The 19,961-nt window shown below is 32.5% G+C and overlaps 1 protein-coding gene and 1 long non-coding RNA gene across 3 annotated transcripts in view; one reads left to right on the forward strand and one right to left on the reverse strand.

Moving 5' to 3' along the window:
• Positions 1 to 19,961, forward strand: part of LOC127716481 (pleiotropic regulator 1-like) — a 474,697-nt gene that overhangs the window by 21,227 nt on the left and 433,509 nt on the right. For both annotated transcript variants that reach the window (XR_007988946.1, XM_052222706.1), the window contains exons 9-12: positions 4,321 to 4,470; positions 8,121 to 8,315; positions 13,007 to 13,125; positions 15,485 to 15,624. Coding sequence is in view for 1 of the 2 variants with exons in the window: in XM_052222706.1 (XP_052078666.1) it covers positions 4,321 to 4,470; positions 8,121 to 8,315; positions 13,007 to 13,125; positions 15,485 to 15,624 (604 nt within the window). In the remaining variant the exon portion in view is untranslated. The remainder of the gene's footprint in view (positions 1 to 4,320; positions 4,471 to 8,120; positions 8,316 to 13,006; positions 13,126 to 15,484; positions 15,625 to 19,961) is intronic.
• LOC127716518 (uncharacterized) lies at positions 630 to 7,011 on the reverse strand. Its single transcript, XR_007988968.1, has 2 exons — positions 6,870 to 7,011; positions 630 to 1,153 (listed from the first exon to the last, which is right to left on the reverse strand). It is a non-coding gene; the product is annotated as an uncharacterized LOC127716518 (long non-coding RNA).

A 19,961-nucleotide genomic window follows, 5' to 3' on the forward strand; every position in this document is an offset into this window, starting at 1 on the left:
GATGTCGTCGTCATCGGCGTCATCGTCCGAAGACACATTTGGTTTCCAGACAATAACTTAAGTTTAAGTAAATGGATCTTTATGAAATTTTACCAGAAGGTTCAGTACCACAAAAAGAAGGTTGATTTTGGGGGTTATGGTACCAACAGTTTAGGAATTAGGGGCCAAAAAAGGGGCCAAAAAGAAGCATTTTTGTAGTTTCCGGACAATAACTGGTGTGTAAGTGTATGGATCTCTATGAAATTGTACTACAAGTCTCCATATCACAAAGGGAAGGCTGGGAATGAGTTTGGGGGTTATTGCCCAAAGCGTTCTGGAATTAGGGGCAAAAAAGGGGCCGAAACAAGCATTTTTATACGTCCGTTTACTGGACGTATTATGGTATACCGTTGTCCGTCTGTCCGTCCATCGTCAACATGTCGGACATTAACTCAAAAATGCTTTAACCAATTTGCATAAAACTTTGGTGAATTGTTTATATCTATTGACATGAGCTCCCTTTCGTTTTTTATGAGATTTAGATTTTACGTTTCCGAGTTATGAGGTTTTATTCATTAAAAAAAGGGGGATTTTCCAGTTTTCGGACAATAAGTCAAGAATTCTTTCACCAACTTGCATGAAATTGTGGTGAATTGTTTATATCTATTGACATGAGCTCCCTTTCGATTTTTATAAATTTAAGATTTTACGTTTCCGAGTTACAGGGTTTTATTCATAAAAAAAGGGGGGATTTTCCAGTTTCGGACAAAAACTCAAAAATGCTTTCAGCAATTCTTATGAAACTTTGGTGAATTGTTTGTATGTATTGATGTAAGCTCCCTTTAGAATTTTATAAATTTTACATTTTACATTTCTGAGTTATGGGGTTTTATTCATTAAAAAAAGGGGTGATTTTCCAGTTTTCGGACAATAACTCAAAAATGCTGTCACCAATTCTCATGAAACTTTGGTGAATTGTTTATATCTATTGATGTAAGCTCCCTTTTTTTACCATAAATTTCTAATATGACATTGAGAATTAATTGAACTTTATTTGTTTATAGTCTGACAACAGATTTACTAAGTATTGCACAACAGCAAGAAATCTTTAATTGAATATAAATTCAATTCATGTAACCAATTTCAAGTTCTTTGACTACATTTATTCAGAAACCTATAATATGTCAAATATTTAATTACAATCCAAATTCAGAGCTGAATCAAGCTTGAATATTTTTGCCCCAACTGTTCAGGGTTGGACCTCTGCGGGCGTATCTAGCTGCACTCAGCGAAGCAGTTTATTCTAGTTTCCAGACAATAACTTGTGTTTAAGTGTATGGATCTCTCTAAAATTGTACTACAAGGTTCCATACCATAAAGGGAAGGCTGGGATTGAGTTAGGGAGTAATTACTCCAGGAGGGGGGTTCAAAAAGTTTGGGGGGATTAGTAATTACTCCAGGAGGGGGGTTCAAAAAGTTTGGGGGGATTTTTTTTTCCAATTTTTTTAGGGGTTCATATTTTTTTTCTTCAAAATTTTTGAAATTTCTAATAATTGCACAGTATTGCGCAATAGCACAGTATTGTACAATATCACAGTATTGGGCAACAATAGCACAGTTTTGCGCAAAAGCAAGAAATCTTTAATTGCACAGTATTGAGCAATATTACAGTATTGCACAACAGCACAGTATTGCGCAATAGCAAGAAATCGTCAATTGCACAGTATTGAGCAATAGCACAATATTGCGCAATAGCAAGAAATCTTCAAGTGCACAGTATTGCGCAATAGCAAGAAATCTTCAATTGCACAGTATTGCGCAATAGCCAGAAATCTTCAATTGCACAGTATTACGCAATAGCAAGAAATCTTCAATTGCACAGAATTGCGCAATAGCAAGAAATCTTCAATTGCACAGTATTGCGCAATAGGAAGAAATCTTTAATTGCACAGTATTGCGCAATAGCACAGTATTGCACAATAGCAAGAAATCTTCAATTGCACAGTATTGCGCATTAGCAAGAAATCTTCAATTGCACAGTATTGCGCAATAGCAAGAAATCTTCAATTGCACAATATTACACAATAGCACAGTATTGTGCAACAACACAGTATTGCACAATAGCACAGTATTGCGGATTAGCAAGAAATCTTCAATTGAAAATAAATACAAATCTTTTAACTAATTTCAATGGGATTAATTTAAAGTCTTTAATTTTTGGGGGTTCTAACCATGTATTACTTTTTTGGAGATTGGGCCCCATTTTTAAATTGGTCTATATTGAGGTCAAAAGGGTCCAAAATTAAACTTTGTTTGATTTCATCAAAAACTGAATTATTGCAGCTGTATGATATGCTGAATCTTATTTTGCATTTAGATTTTTTATTTTGGGCCCTGTTTTCAAATTAGTCCATATTGAGGTTTGAAGGGTCCAAAATTAAACTTTGTTTGATTTCAACTAAAATTTAATTTTTGGTGTTTTTTTATATGCTGAATCTAACCATGTTGTTAGATTTTGGATATCAGACCATTCTAGGTAAATTAAATGTCCCATTTCAAGTTTTTAAGATCTTTGACCACATTTATTTTGTGTCAGAAACCTATATTATGTCAAAAATTTGATCACAATCCAAATTCAGACAGTATCAAGCTTGAATACTTTTCCAAACTTGCCCCAACTGTTCAGGGTTCGACCTCTGCGGTCGTATCAGGCTGCGCTCAGCGAAGCATTTTATTAAGTTATCTGACCACATTCATTCTGTGTCAGAAATCTATAATGTGTCAAATATTTAATCACTATCCAAATTCAGAGCTGTATCAAGCTTAAATATTGTGTCCATACTTGCCCAAACTGTTCAGAGTTCGACCTCTGCTGTCGTATCCAGCTGCTTCAGGCGGAGCACAATTTTGAAGTTGTGCGTTAAATGCATGAAGTTTGATACCCTAATCCAAAAATGTAAGACAACAAAAACAAAGATACTAATATCTGACAGAGTAATGATATAGGAACAACTGAAGGATATTATTTTTGAGATTTATTTTGTTAAAAGTTTTTAATTCAATGACCTAAATAGTAACCTAATCATACTCTCCCCTTTGTTATTTCCTATTCTAAATTTGAAAACATGTGGAGAAATTGTAAATATTTAGAAAGTTTTATTCACAATATCTCTCTGACATCAATGTTTAATTACTGGTAATTAGTTATTTCAAACCGGATTTCCTAAGGAAAATATTGGTTCTTAATTAGGTGATGTACGGCGGGCGGCAGCCAAACAGTGTGCTTGCAATTACTTGAACACACTTTGATGAAATCTTTTAAATTTAGATATGTTGTTTCCTGTAACTACATGAAGGTCAAATTGGATTTTCACAATTTTAGCCTTTATTGTTGTTGAGTTGTAGACCTTAAGTAGCAAAAAGTGATACTTAGATTGATTTTGGCCTTTAAATTTCTGAACCCTACAAAAATTCATTTATTATTTTTACTTGATCTTGTTTGGGGGTCCAGATTGGCAAATATCATTTTCATGCAGGAAAATCAGGTTTGCTGTCAATCTGACAGGCTCTTATTAGTTTTTTGTCTCGCTTTGTTGAAAAAGCAAGATATAAACATGCTATTCCCATGATCCAGCAACTTTAAAAATGCATTAATCTGCGATAAGTATAAAATAAGGAGATGTGATATGATTTTCAATGAAACAACTATCCAGTGGAATCCAAATAAAGCAGATATATGCAACTGTAGGCCTCCGTTCAGCCTTCATCAATGAGCAAAAACCCATACTGTATAGTCAGCTATAACAGGTCCTCTTGGTCCTGAACAATGTTGAGGTCCCCTGTAATGACATGGCCATTGGGATCATATCTAAACTTTGATGATTAACAGTCTCATGTTGAAGGATCAATATTTTCTATACTCATATATGATGTTACTGACGTATAATTAAATGTAATGACATATAATTGAAAATTAAACTTCTACTTGGTTTTTTAATAAGTTTTAGAAATTAAAGGTGGTTTTTTATTATCAAAATTAAGGTCTGTTTAAGTGGAACAACTAGTGATGGGTCAATGATATTTGGTATGCACAGTTATATTAGCATTTGCACATTTTATGTCCATAGAGATTATATGGCCTGCCCCCGGATCATGGTTTATTGACTTTGAAACATTTACATAGTTTATCATGCCAAAATTTGTGTTTAGATAAGTTTGAAGGGAACCACTTATAATAAGTCAATGGTATTTGATATGCAATTATGTTGGCATTGACTTTTCTCATTTCCATGGAGGTAATCTGTGTCAACAGTTTATTTGTACTATCATTATTATTTGTAGATATGGGATTTAGCATCAGGAACTTTAAAACTTTCACTAACTGGCCATATCAGTGCTGTTAGAGGTGTAGTAGTAAGTCCACGACAGCCATATTTGTTTTCTTGTGGAGAAGATAAACAAGTGAAATGCTGGGATCTTGAATATAACAAGGTTGGTATATTCTGATAGAAATCAGTCTGTTTTATTATACCTTAAACAAACTCTATATGCAATACTTTGTTTTATTTATATAAAGATAAGAAGAGATGGTATGATTGCCAATGAAACAACTCTCCACCAGAGACCAAATGACATAGAAATTAACAACTATAGGTCACTGTATGGCCTTCAACAATGAGCAAACCCCATACTGCATAGTCAGCTATAAAAGTTCCCGAAATGACAAATGTATAACAATTCTAAAGAGAAAGCTAACGGCCTGATTTATGTACAAAAGGATGAATGAAAAACAAATATGATATACAGCAACAAATGACAACCACAGAATTACAGGCACATACAGAATGGCGGGGTTAAACTAGTTTGCTGGTGCCAAACTTTCCATCTAACCTGGGACAGTGGTGTAACAGTACAACATAAGAACAATCTATAAAAATCATTTGAAAAGGGCTTAGCTCATCAGATGGATACAAAGCAGAAAAACATCAAACAAAAACAAAGACCGGATGTGGCAGGGTATTTATACATCCCCGTAACAAAAAAGACACTTAAGTACAGGTCTAAGAATACTCTCAGTTACTGACAGGTAGTTCAAAGTCAATAACAACTCATAAAAAATCATGCATCTAAGACTAAAATATCAATCAGTACACATCCAACATCCAATGAATTTAGTGTAAAGACATCATTATTAGTCAGAGAAAAACATGACCTTGTGCAATGCCAAAATACAGATATTGATAGATTGTAGAACCATGAATGTGCATATGTATATAACAATGATATTTAGTTAATTTACTGATAACTAAATCAATATTTATACCAATAAAAACAATATTCAGAGATCTAATTACAGTGTTGAATTGGTAACCTTTTAGAATAAGTTTATTTAATGGATAAATAAGTTCATGTGGATCATATATAAATTTCCGGGCTCGATAAACAACATCTCTGTAAAAATTAGGATGTGGTATCCCATTTGAAATAAGTTTTCTACAGGTACAGCCAAACTTCCAAACCAAATCTTTGTATCTATGGAAGAATTTAGTAAAGGTTTAAAATAAGTTGTGGTAACGAAATCCCTGACTTAATAATTTACCAGTAATACATAGATTACGTTCATTTAAATTCAAAACATCACTACAGACACAGGCATAGTGAATACTATGACAATTATAAAAGATCAAAATTTAATGATTTTTTGCTCACCATTAAATCAACAAAAATAGTGGAGCCAATTTTCTTTACAAAAACTTGTCCAATAACACCATTGTCAATTAAACATGTTCCCTTTTTGCTACCATTTATACATTTTTATTCCATCTAGATTTTTCCTTGGGTATAATTTCCCATCATTGTTTACAGAAGAAAATGTCATCTTTTCAATTAAATGTTAACTTCCCAAGTGATGTCTCTCAACATCATTGTCAACATAATTTTTTATGAATTTTTTGGCGGTATTCTCCATTTGCTTATTATGTTCAAAATTCAGAATATATCCTATTGTTATGCTACAATTTGAGGGCACAGTACTTGAGATTGTTTACTGAAATTGACCATTTTTATACGCCCGTTTACGGGACGTATTATGGTATACCGTTGTCCGTCCGTCCGTCTGTCCGTCCGTCGTCAACATGTCGGACATTAACTCAAAAACGCTTTAACCAATTTGCATAAAACTTTGGTGAATTGTTTATATCTATTGACGTGAGCTCCCTTTCGTTTTTTATAAATTTTGAATTTTACGTTTCTGAGTTATGGTGTTTTATTCATTAAAAAAAGGGGGATTTTCCAGTTTTCGGACAATAACTCAAGAATGCTTTCACCAACTTGCAAGAAATTGTGGTGAATTGTTTATATCTATTGACATGAGCTCCCTTTTGATTTTTATAAATTTTAGATTTTACGTTTCCGAGTTACAGGGTTTTATTCATAAAAAAGGGGGATTTTCCAGTTTTCTGACAAAAACTCAAAAATGCTTTCAGCAGTTCTTATGAAACTATGGTGAATTGTTTATATCTATTTAAGTAATCCCCCTTTAGAATTTTATAAATTTTACATTTTACATTTCTGAGTTATGGGTTTTTATTCATTAAAAAAGGGGGGATTTTCCAGTTTTCGGACAATAACTCAAAAATGCTGTCAGCAATTCTCATGAAACTTTGGTGAATTGTTTATATCTATTGATGTAAGCTCCCTTTTGATTTTCATAAATTTCTAATATGACATTGAGAATTAATTGAACTTTATTTGTTTATAGTCTGACAACAGATTTACTAAGTATTGCGCAACAGCACAGTGTATTGCACAACAGCAAGAAATCTTTAATTGAATATAAATTTAATTCATATAACCAATTTCAAGTTCTTTGACTACATTCATTCAGAAACCTGTAATATGTCAAATATTTAATTACAATCCAAATTCAGACCTGTATCAAGCTTGAATATTGTGTCCATTTTTGCCCCAACTGTTCAGGGTTGGACCTCTGCGGGCGTATCCAGCTGCGCTCAGCGAAGCAGTTTATTATATATATTTAGGAATCGTCTGGCATCTGACAGGTGATGCCTTGATGAATCGTAAGGCGCATGAGCATGACTGCCTCAAGGAATAATTCGCCTGGGTAGAGTTAATAAAAACGATTTATGACCCCCTGATTTTGAAATATTACCATAACTGTTTCTCTAAAATTGAAAATTTTGTTATATAAAAAGAACCTAATTAATCGATCTTAACTATGTATAAATGATTAAAGGTGGGACAGTTGGAATGACAAAATACATATGACCTGTAGTATAAATAATGTGTCAACTATAATGAAGTCTAACAATCATTGCTAGGTATGTATGTCCGTTTAAGAGGGCTCATCTGACCTTGACCTCATTTTTATAGTTAATTTGTCAACATTTAATTTGATTAGGTCCATTTCTAAATATTATAAGTAAAAAGTCATCTATATTCAATATATAGAATAAAGAAAGGTGTTCCTGTTTTGTCTGACAGGGTTCCTCTTGATTTCATAGACAGGTTTCTATACAATTTGTCATGCTCTTATTGTCCAAAGTCTATAATCTAATAGAAGCAATTTATTAAAGATCTGCCTTTAAAAACCAATTCTCCAAATTAGAATAAAATTTAAAACAGTAAGAAATAACATTTTTTCAACATTAATCATACAAGGATGGCAATATGTGACATACTATTGAAACATGAAAACTGTCAATCTCCAATGAGTCAAACCTGATTATAGTGGAATCGTAACCCTTATGTCATCTACCTTATACTTTCACTTAAACAGTTCATTATATTCCCCACAAATTTTGTATAGCATCCTGGTTAACAGGAAATTTTGTTTCTAGAAATTATATCATATCCATAACACAATCTATAAGAAAATCATATCAGTAAGCATCACACTCCAGCAATATAGTATCACATTACCATGATGCTAAAAGGCCATGGGGAGAACACTGCAGTTTCAACTGGATCTTCTAAAAAGCTAGAATCTGTTTCAACTTGTGTTATTTTGGTTAGAAGTGCAAACCTTGTTGTCTTAATGTAGGTTTAACTCTTCATTTAGCATCTGGAAGGTCATAAATATCTTTTACCTTAAAAAAAATAATATTGATCTTTTTTAACAGACTATCAAACATTACCATGGACACTTGAGTGCAGTGTATGCGATTGACCTTCACCCTACAATAGATGTGTTATTGACATGTGGTCGGGATGGTACAGCAAGAGTTTGGGATATGAGAACAAAAGCATGTATACACACGTTAACAGGACATAATAATACTGTTGCTGATATCAGATGTCAGGCTGCTGAACCTCAGGTTTGTTTTAAGCTTTTTTTCTTTGAAATGGCAACTCAGACATATATTCATGTTAAATAACATTTGAATTTTTGTAAAGACATAACTTTTATTTTTTTCTTCTGGAAGAAAAACATGTGCTAAGTATATTTTCAGTTCACGTTATTGTCACCAAATTATTCCTTTAAGCCAAGAACATGCTATATATTGTCAGTTGCCTTGTTTAAAGAGCCATGTTAACTTAGTCATCACATTACATTCATTATATCTTCTTAGCTGGAAGGTCCTTAAATTTATAATTCATTATCTTTTATTTACAATTGGATGAAAACAATGGTAGCCATATTTGATTTTTACTAAACAGGCTAAACAAAATTTGCTCTTTTGGTTCCATTTGGAAAAAGCCATGGCTAGTTAAGGCAATCTTTGATTCTGATAAGCTAATTTAAAACAAATCTTCTCTTAAACATATATAATTTTTTGTGGAAAGATGATTGGAAAGACTCTTTACAAAAAATGCACACTAAATGTTGATCAGGTGGCAAGGATGATGCCGCCACGCATGTAGTGCATAGTTCACATTGAAACCATTAGAAAATCTGTTTTCATCATTTTCACTTCAACTTGATCATGTTGATATTAACCAAACTTGGCAGGAATGATGGGGATGGAAGGTAATCTATGAATGATTCTCAGTTGGTTCAGATTAGAGGAAAAACATGGCTGCTAGATTTAATCATATATAAAAAATTAATTTCAAAAAGTATAAGAAAAATAGAATAAGATTTTAATCATCTACCACCAATTTTTTACATGTAAAGTTTCCCTTAATAGGAAAAAGTAATTCGTTTTAAAGCTAAGCATATTGATTCAATGTTATAATAGTTCCTGTGGAAATAAAAATATATTAAATGTTACTCTGTGATTTGAAATAAAAAGGTAAGATATTACAGTTAACTCTCTTTGTTTCGAACTTGGTTGACTCGAAATTTCAGATGAGTTCAAATTTTCCTGTTGTCCCGAACTTTGTTCCATACAAATATATGTATTTCAACTCCTAATATCGGTTGTGTTGAACCAAAGTTACGGTCCCAAGGTTAACAAAAGCATATGAATTGCATTCGTTGTGTTGAAGTAATACACATATGTCAAAACATGATCTCAGGGATTTAAATTAAATTAATTAAATTTCTGGACATATATACAACTGTTTTGATTTATGACATCTTTTCCTGAGAATGTTTACCTAAGATTTTCTTTGATCACCATAATAAATAATTATCGAAATATTTAAAAAGTTTTATAATCAATTAACTGTAATTAATGAGCTTGGTTGTGCATTAAATGAGAGTCAGTTAACAACTCAAAACTACTCATTCGGCGAATTTAATCTTTCGTATTCTCTTGTGGGAAAAGATCGAAATAAAAGAAAATGAAAAGAAATCTAAATTTTCTAAAATCTGACAAATTATTTTCTTGATTAGGCCTACTGAAATTAATAAGTAGATTTTCATCGAACTTTTTGGAAAAATTGGGGCAGGTGGGAGGATTTTATTTTTTATGCCCCACCTACGATAGTAGAGGGGCATTATGTTTTATCAGTCCGTCAGATGTCCCGCTTCAGGTTAAAGTTTTTGGTCAAGGTAGTTTTTGATGAAGTTGAAGTCCAATCAACTTGAAACTAAGTACACATGTTCCCTATGATATGATCTTTCTAATTTTAATGCCAAATTAGAGTTTTGACCCCAATTTCACGGTCCACTGAACATAGAAAATGATAGTGCGAGTGGGGCATCCGTGTACTATGGACACATTCTTGTTCATTTTAATTTCCTGTGAAACCCTTTTGTAAGTTGTTCTTCATATGTTAGGACTTGGGGGAAATATAAATAGCTTATATATAAAGAATTGTGTATTGATTTTCATTTATTTTCAAATTCTGAAATAATATTTCTGATTGGCAACCACTATTCAATTTCTTCAGAAATCAATTTTCAGTACAAAGCAAAATGGGAAGTATGAAAAATGCTCTTTTTAGACTACTTGCATCAATATTTTTACACTTTCGGAGCTATGTTTGTAGTGTCTATAAAATGATTTCAGCAGTGTTTCATGAACATGCTGGGCCCTGCAAGCTATAAAAATAAGAATATGTGGTATAATTGCCAATGAGACAACTCTCCACCAGAGACCAAGTGACATAGAGGTTAACAACTATAGGTCACTGTATGGCCTTCAACAATGAGCAAAACCCATACCGCATAGTCAGTTATAAAAGTTCCCGAAATGACAAATGTAAAACAATTCAAATGAGAAAACTAGTAGTGATTATCATCCACATCAAATTGATAAACCCTCAAGGCTCAAGAATAATATCCAAAGAGCAAGAATCACGACATTTATTGGTATGAAAAACAAGTATATTGAGTACAGATTGAACATAGATGAAAACCAATATCTGTGTTGAAAATACTAGGGTTGGAGCTTTGGATATTTTTACATGTATGCAAGATGCATCACTGCCTTAAACATTAATTGGCTCAAAAAAAGAAGTTGTTTATCATTAATGAGTTAAATGAATGGCTGGGTTTAGAGGGTGTTGGGGTTTTGTCAACATATAAGGATAGTTTGGAAGTAAATCCGTTTTGTACTCAAATTTCATATGATCTTCAACAGTGTAATACATCGCACAAGTTTGTGATTGGGTAAATTTTTTTTACTCCAGTCATGTTTTTCATACCATGTGTTCCCTGATTCTCATGCTTTAGATATGGGGGTTTATGGGCCAAATTTCCCTACACAGTGTTATTTCCAAGTTTTCTAATCACTGAAAGTTGTCACGTACTGTGATTTGTGTTCTCTGACACGGATCACGGCTAATTACTCGTGAGTCGAATATTTAAGACCCTTCTTGTAATCAATCTGTCCTACTCTCAATGTAACTTAACCATCGTAGATCAACTTAATAATCCTGGTTAAACTACTCGAAGAAATACGAAAACCCTGACAATATTTTGCTCTAGGAAATTTTGTATGAAACGAAATTGTCAGCTTGGTTACCAGTTACAGAAATGAACAAAATCTGTAAGTTTTAAAAAATTTAATAAAATCTGGCAGGACGATTTCAGATGGGTGGACGGGGATGAAAATCTATCAATTAATTTTAATTATCTTACATAAGATTTGTGTTGTTTTCTTTCAACATGTCTTTGAATCAAAGTCAAAAATGATTCTCTCGGCTGAAAACTACATGAAAAATTGTTACTGAACAAAGAAATAACAAAGAGACAAAAAAACAACATAATTTGATTAAAATTATAAAACACAATAACATTCTTATACATCAATCTCAGTCTTTTTTCTCAGACCAGAATATCGATCCTGACCCATACATATGGAGTTATATTAGCCTTACCAAGCTAAGCAAGAGTTGTGTTCCTTTGTCTGTCAAACATCCGGTATTAGTTTGAGTCAAATTACGAGTATCTTTAACTATTTCTCTGGTTGGACAGACTTCGATATAATGAGAGTCGACTGTATTTTTAATAAGTTGATTAGAAATTGTAATTTATCAGTATCTTATGCATGTGGATCTCATTTATTCTACAATATCAATCCATACTTGCCAACTTTTCAAAATCTCTATGGGGACTTTTATGCTTCTCTCATATTGTCTTAAGTGTTCTTAATCTACTACTTTATTGTTTGAATGAGTATATATGTGCTTAAATACCCTTATAACTCATTTGAATACCTGCTTTGAGGTGTTCTGTTTATAAAATTAAGAATTTCAAAATTCAGGTCAATACCTCTCATGGGGGATATCCCCCATAAATCGGGATAGTTGGTAGGTCTGTCAATCACATTTATCTGAGATAATTCAATCACAGTTTTATACAGTTGTTTGAGCTTCATTCGTATAACAATCTGCTGGAATAGAATCTACAAAAGTAAGAAAATTTTAACCAAGTCAAATAATTTCCGTATTATGCTGCTCTTTGTGATCAGGTTAAAGTTGTGATATTTTTACCAAATGGTCATAAGAAGGAGATACATGTACATGTGTTATGGCACAAAGGGTCTGGAAAAATTTAGTCAATTTGCAATTATAAATTAAAATCTTTTTAATTTTTAACTTTTACATGCCACAAATTATTCTTAACTGTTTTTACCTAAAAAGGGATGATATTTTATGTAGTTCAGAGTTTAAACTGCTTTTTGTTTATGTTGTGATTTCTGGTATAAATTTGAAAGATAAAAAAATGCCCTACTTTTAATTCATAAAATAATGACTGAAATTGTGTGAAGTTTTTGTCTGGATCCTTGTATGGCACATCTTTATAGTAATTTAAAAAAAATGGGCATTGATGTGAGGGCTTTTAATAGTGAACTATACGGTATGGGTTTTTCTCATTGTTGAAGGCTGTACAATTGCATATGATTGCTTACATCCACTTCATTTGAACTTTGGTGGATAGTTGTCTCATTGACAATCATACAACATCTCCTTATGTGTATATATGTCTGTATATTGTCATTCTTCCTTTGTATGGGTTGACAAATATGACACAATGATTAGCATTTTGTAGATAAAAGCAGCAGATAGTGGTTAAATGTTAGGACAATAACTTCAAATGGTTTATGAGCTAAATCTTAGAGATTTTTGTTGCAGTGATTCACATAAATAAGAAAAGCCTGTTGATTTTTTACAGGTGATAACAGGAAGTCATGACTCTACAATAAGATTGTGGGATTTAGCAGCAGGGAAATCACGAGTCACTCTCACTAATCATAAAAAGAGTGTTAGAGCTCTCACACTTCATCCAAAACAGTAAGTTATACAAAAAAAAAGAGACTTGTATTAACCAAACCTCTTTTGTTCAAATTAGAAGGTTTGAATTATTTTTAAAAGGCCCCATTGTGTGATGGCCATTTTGAGTGCATTATATAATATGATATTGGAGTAGCTTGGATTCCTGGCCAATACTTTGTCATTTTAAAATGTTCTATGTAAATTATGCACTGTCAATAAACCTTTTGATTTTCACTTGTCTGCTTTGAGTCATATTCAAGGTAGCATATTAGTTTAATGTTTATGACCGATTGATTACCTTTATGTATTCAAATGCAAAATACTGGTAACTGTGTAAATCTTTGACAAGAAAAGGCAGTTTCAATAATGAAATTAATTCAACTTAAGATGCTGCCATCCTGATAGCCAAACTGTTTTTGCCTTCTGTCTTTTTATACGACCGCAAAAATTTTTGCAGTCGTATATTGGTATGATGTTGGCGTCGTTGTCATTGTTCTGGCTTCGTCATCATCGTCCGAAGACACATTGGTTTTCGCACTCTAACTTTAGTTTAAGTGAAAAAGGATCTCTTTGAAATTTTACCATAAGGTTCAATACCACAAAAGGAAGGTTGGGATTGATTTTGGGGGTTATGGTACCAACAGTTAAGGAAAAAGGGGCCAAAAATAAGCATTTTTGTAACTTCCAGACATAACTTGTGTGTTAGTGTATGGATCGCTCTGACATTGTACCACAATGTTCCATATCACAAAGGGAACGCTGGGATTGATTTTGGGGGTAATTGCCTCAAAATTTTAGGAATAAGGGGCCAAAAAAGGGGCAAAAAACAAGCATTTTTCTAGTTTCATGACAATAACTTGTGTGTAAGTGTATGGATCTTTCTGAAATTGTACTACAAGGTTCCATATCACAAAGGGAAAGCTGGAATTAAGTTTGGGGGTAATTGCCAAAAACGTTTAGGAATAAGGGGCCAAAAAGGGGCCAAAAATAAGCATTTTTTTAGTTTCAAGACAATAACTTGTGTTCAAAAGGATGGATCTCTCTGAAATTGTACTGCAAGGTACCATACCACAAAGGGAAGGCTGGGATTGATTTTGGGGGTAATTGCCTCAAAATTTTAGGAATTCGGGGCAAAAAGCAAGCATTTTTCTAGTTTCAGGACAATAACTTGTGTGTAAGTGTATCTTTATGAAATTGTACTACAAGGTTCCATATCACAAAGGGAAAGCTAGGTTTGAGTTTGGGGGTAATTGGCCTAAACGTTTAGGAATTTGGGGCCAAAAAGGGGTTAAAAAAAACAAGCATTTTTCTAGTTTCCAGACAATAACTTGTGTTCAAGTGTATGGATCTCTCTGAAATTGTACTGCAAGGTACCATACCACAAAGGGAAGGCTGGGATTGATTTTGGGGGTGATTAATCATAAGGGGGTTCAAAAAAATTGGGAGGAGGGATTTTTTTTTCCTTTTTTTCTTTTTTTTTTCTTTAAAATTTTCCATTTTGAATTGGTTATTTCTGATTTATATATAAAAAGCAAATAATAATGATATGGTTTGAATAGGTAAATTAAAAATTTACAAGTTCTTAGACCACATTCATTCTGTGTCAGAAACCTATGCTGTGCCAAATATTTAATCACAATCCAAATTCAGTGTGTATCAAGCTTGAATGTTGTGTCCATACTTGCCCCAACTGTTCAGGGTTCGACCTCTGCGGTCGTATCAAGCTGCGCCCAGCAGAGCATTTTATTAGAAACTAGAATAGATAAAAAGAAACTGTTAACATTCAGCAATATGCCTAAAGAGAAATGATCAGCATTTAAAAATACACCAAAAAATGCTAATGACTGAAACCATAAAATAAATCCTTATAGGAGTTATTGCGTTTAAATGACAGAGATAGTAAAAGTGTCACAATATGTCTGTTATCTTGAAAACTAAAACAGATAGAGAGAAACTTTAAACAGCAAAAATGGTCAGCTATACAAGATCTATAAAAATTATAATGTGACTGAAACTACTTATTGACTGAGTACTTAAAGGTGTTATTTCACTTAAATGCTGATATTGGACTTGATTTAGCATTTATTACTTATATCTTGTAAATTATAATAGATAGAAAAAAAAAACTGTAAACAGCAAAAAAGATCAGCAATGCAAGGTCAAAACTGCTTTATCTTTGCCTATTATCTAGACATCTATAATAAACAGGTTGGTTTTGGAAGATTTTGTTAACAAAAATTTCATTTTAAAATTTAACATAGATATTAATATAGCATATTTTTTACCAGATGAGTGATTCAGGATCCTTGAAGTCTAGTTTGTTATTACTTTCACTGTAAAAAAATCACCTTGTTGTAAACATTGTTATTTTTTCCAGTTACACATTTGCTTCAGCCTCCGCAGATAACATTAAAGAGTGGAAGTTTCCTGATGGCAACTTTATTCAGAATCTCCCAGGACACAATGCAATCATTAATGCTTTGACAGTCAATTCTGATGGTGTTCTAGTGTCTGGAGGTATGATCCCTTATTTTATAATTATAATTCAGGGACTTAACTTTACTGATTTTGTCCAGGGGCCAGCTGGGCCCCAAAAATATTTTTTTCAGGGGCCAAGTTGAAATTTCAAGGGCTTAACCAATTTTTATACAAATTAAATAAAACTTAATTGTACTTTTCATATTCTAAAAAAGCCTTTTTTTGGGGTAATCCTTTATGTAGCTTTTGAGTCTGGTAAATATTACCTTTGATATCTTTATAATATTTGAATTATTGCCACCTGAAATATATCATAAGATTTGACAATACTGATTTTAGTGAATTTCCCACTATTGTTTCTATGAATCTTTAATGCTATTTCAAATCAAAGCCATCCTCCAATGGTGTTGATCAAAAATATTATTCACTGACATTTTATTGAAGATTGAGTAGCAAAATAGATATTTTGATATTTATTTACGAGATTTTGCGTTTTTGTTTTTTTCATTGAAGATTTTGTAAATAGCAATGCTTAGACAAGTTATCATTAAATATGGGATTGTAATGACTCCCTCGACAACTGGAATGCATCTCTAAAGCAATGCAGATTCCACAGTAAGGCGAAAACACTTAACAATAATGAAATAATTTTAGAAGTTTTAAAAGAGAAATAAGAACACATAATTAGAGACATGAGAGAATGGGTATATGTCAAATTTTTACTTCACATCGAAAACTAAGTTGTCCGACCGGATTTTGGTTATTAAAATGAACTTACTGGTTTCCTGAAATTCTCACTTTAATTTTCCTGCTTTGATTAAACAATCTGGTTTCTGTATGGGAACAGTTTTTGTTTATATCACGGTGAAAGGGTTGAAATGGGATTCACTCCAAAATGTTTTCCAGTACCCATCAGGGCGTTCAGGATGATAAAATTTATCATCCTTCCCTACCGCTATATCAGCTTCCTCAACATATCTGTAAAACTTGTATCCAGTTAGTGCGTGCAAGTGAGGAGACATTATCAAGTGAGCAGGACTTAACAAATTCTCCCAACATATTGCCTTGTATTGAAATGGTGATAAGTCACCAAATAAATTCTTTTAATAAAATAAATTACACTTGCAGTACATATTTTACAATGAACCATTTCTTTTTTCCTAAAATTACTTTGCATTCTGAAACGAGATGTTGATAAAATGGAGTCGATAGCAGTCTTGATAAGTTCTGCCGGGACTACTTTTTTTCAGAACTGAACTATTTGACCTAATTTGAACTATTGATCTGACCTGTATTGAGATCAATCTCTCGATACAAATGTCAACAATGCGGGGGTGGCAGTTTAAATTATTAAAAACATTTATGGTGAACATAAAGTTCACAGTAAAACTTATAATAAAAATTGATTAATTAAATGCACATATATTATACACTCTAGATTAAACATTTCATTTTAAATAATAAAAAAGGGGACAAAATCTACCACAAAACAACAACCCTCTTTCTGACAAGTCTAAAATACTTATTTCGTCTGCTAAAACAAAACAAAACAAAACAAACATACAAAATGGTTACTTACAAAGATAATGCTTTTGAAGACCAATCAAAAAGACATTTTTTACTTCAATTCGGGGGAAATTCAGCAAATGAAAGTCAAAGTCAAACTGAGTGCATGTACAGATACATGTATCACTAATGTCAAATTATTTGAGCCTGAATTACATATACCAAGTTTTCTCAAATTTCTTGTAAAACAAAGAAAAATAATTGTTTCATAAAAAAAAAGCACACATACAACAATTTATTATCATGTTCACTGCATATTAAATTGGTATCCTGAAAAATTCCACAAAAAGTCACAATTTAATGTATTTGTTGTGAAAAATGGTGTAAAACATATATATTGGCTATATCTGTATATGTAGGGGTCTATGTACATTGATAATTCACATGAAATAGACTGAAGAGGGCAAAATATTAAATGATTAATACATGTAAAACATGTTAAGATTCCATTTATAGTATTTACTGTTTCAGTGTAACTAAGTTAGGATTTGAACCTAAGACCTTCTCATAAAGAGATGCTCTGACCCCTGAGCTACCTAGTTGAATACACTGAAAGCATAATTTTTTTCAAGAATCATAGACATGATGTACCTTGTCGTTTTAACTCCAAGTCATCAAAAGAATGATATATCAATGCAGCGAAGCAATTTTGTATAATATTTCAAAAATCCAGGTGATCTAGATCTGTTTTTTGTCAGTACAGAAGAAAATATCTGACAGAAAATTTTGACATGTTTGAACCAAATATGTTTTCCTTAATGATAACATTTGGCAAAGCACTTATAGGAAATGGTAACCCATAACCTGAACCAGAATACCGTCCCAATGCAATTTGGTGGGGTAGTCGTTACAAAAATAACACCTACCTTCCTTGTCTTCTCACGTACAAATGGCGGGTACAAGGTGCGAGATGTCGAGGTATTTACAAACAAGAAGGACAATTTACCAACATCTGTCTTTCTCAAATTAACTTCTCCTTTACGAATTACGACTACTTAAATATATATGTGTACTTTTAGTCTTGAAAACAAACAGCATTTTGATGCGTTTCTGGAAATTTTTTATGAAGCGTATGCTGTTCAGCAGTCAGCGAGTAGAAATTTTCTTCTTCTGGTGATATGAAATACTACGATCTTTCAATATAATCTTTAATATTTCTTTTTTTTTTTGTATCATCTTCAAATATTATACTCTCATATATGCATTATCATGTACACGAAACATTTTTCTTCCTCTAGTTAATGGGAATATTTTACCCTGCGTATTTTGGCCACAAGGTGTATCCATGGTTTAATATTTTGATGACGTGTTGCCTAGTAATAACGTTTAACAGAGACACTCTGGTAATAACAATTCCCGCGAAATTATTGAAAAAGGAAATTTTGATAAAAAACATTGCTTTGAAAGATGATAAAAATGTTATCTGAATGTGGATTGTATAGATATTCGCTATGCTCACTCGACATTTAGCTTCATATTCTGGCTCGCGGGCTGATATTTTTCTATATCTACATATCCACATCCAGATAATATGTACATATTGGCCCAGCCGAAAAATCTGGTTGCCTTGGGCAACTGGGCAATCGTTAAGATAAGTCCCCGTACTTTGCTATTTTTGTCTTTCCTGCGACGAAAGTTGGGGAAGGCAAGACATAGGTGTTGCGTTTCCTGTATCAACAATTGTAAAGTTTTCTGCTCAAGTTAGTTTGATAGGAACTACTTGTGGTAGATCAATGATATTTTCTATAAAGTTGCATTACTATCAGTACATATCAGTTTGACGACTATTTCAAGGCCCTGCCTCCTAGGTCATGGTCCAGTGACTTTCAATTAATAAGCAATTTTCAATGTTACGTGTTCTGCTTATTTTAGTTTGTTTTGAAATACTTGTGATAGATCAATGATATTTTCTATAAAGTTGCATTACTTTCAGTACATATCAGTTTGACAACTATTTTGAGGCCCTGCTCACTAGGTCATGTTCCAGCGATTTTGAATTAATTAGTAATTTTCAATGTTAAGTTTTCTGCTTAAGTCAGTTTGATAGAAACTACTTGTGATATATCAATGATATTTTCTATTAAGTTGCATTACTATCACTACATTTTAGTTTGTCAATCATTTCAAGGCCCTGCATCCTAGGTCATAGTCTAGCAACTTTGAATTAATGTTGCTGTCCTTCCTGCTGTCTTTTCCTGAATTTCCTGCCGACATGCAAGATATATCTCTGTGTCCATCATTTATTTTTTTTATTGGTTCTGGAAGAATGTTTGATTAAACTTGTGGAAGATATTGGCTTTTCCTAACTAAATATTTAAGTATGAATGATGTATGAAAATACATGTCAAAAGAAGATTTTTCAGAGTAACTCTGTCAGAATCTTTGAAGTATTTTGTGCTTTTGACCCTTTTTAGCTGACCTGGCCTAAAAAGCCAAGTGAGCTTTTCTCAGACACTGGGCAAAAATGTTCAGAATGCTAAGCTCTATCTATTGTTCATCTACCTCAAAACTGTCAGTCGACTTCTTGAAAGAGATATTGCCCTTAAATGATGAATTTTACCATTATTTGATATTTTTGCCTATTATCTCGAAAATAATGATAGACAGAAAGAAACTTTAAGTAGCAAAAAGATCTACAAGACAAGATCTACAAATAAGTCAAACATGGCCAAAATCTTCAGTCGACTCTTTATTAGAGTTATTGCTCTATAATGATGATTTTTACCAATTTTTTGCATTTTTGTCTAATATTTATAAAAATATATTAGATAGATAGAAACTTTAAATAGCACAAATGATCAGCAATACAA

Source organism: Mytilus californianus, unplaced genomic scaffold (assembly GCF_021869535.1).
Source record: "Mytilus californianus isolate M0D057914Y unplaced genomic scaffold, xbMytCali1.0.p SCAF_9, whole genome shotgun sequence".
NCBI lineage: Eukaryota > Metazoa > Mollusca > Bivalvia > Mytilida > Mytilidae > Mytilus > Mytilus californianus.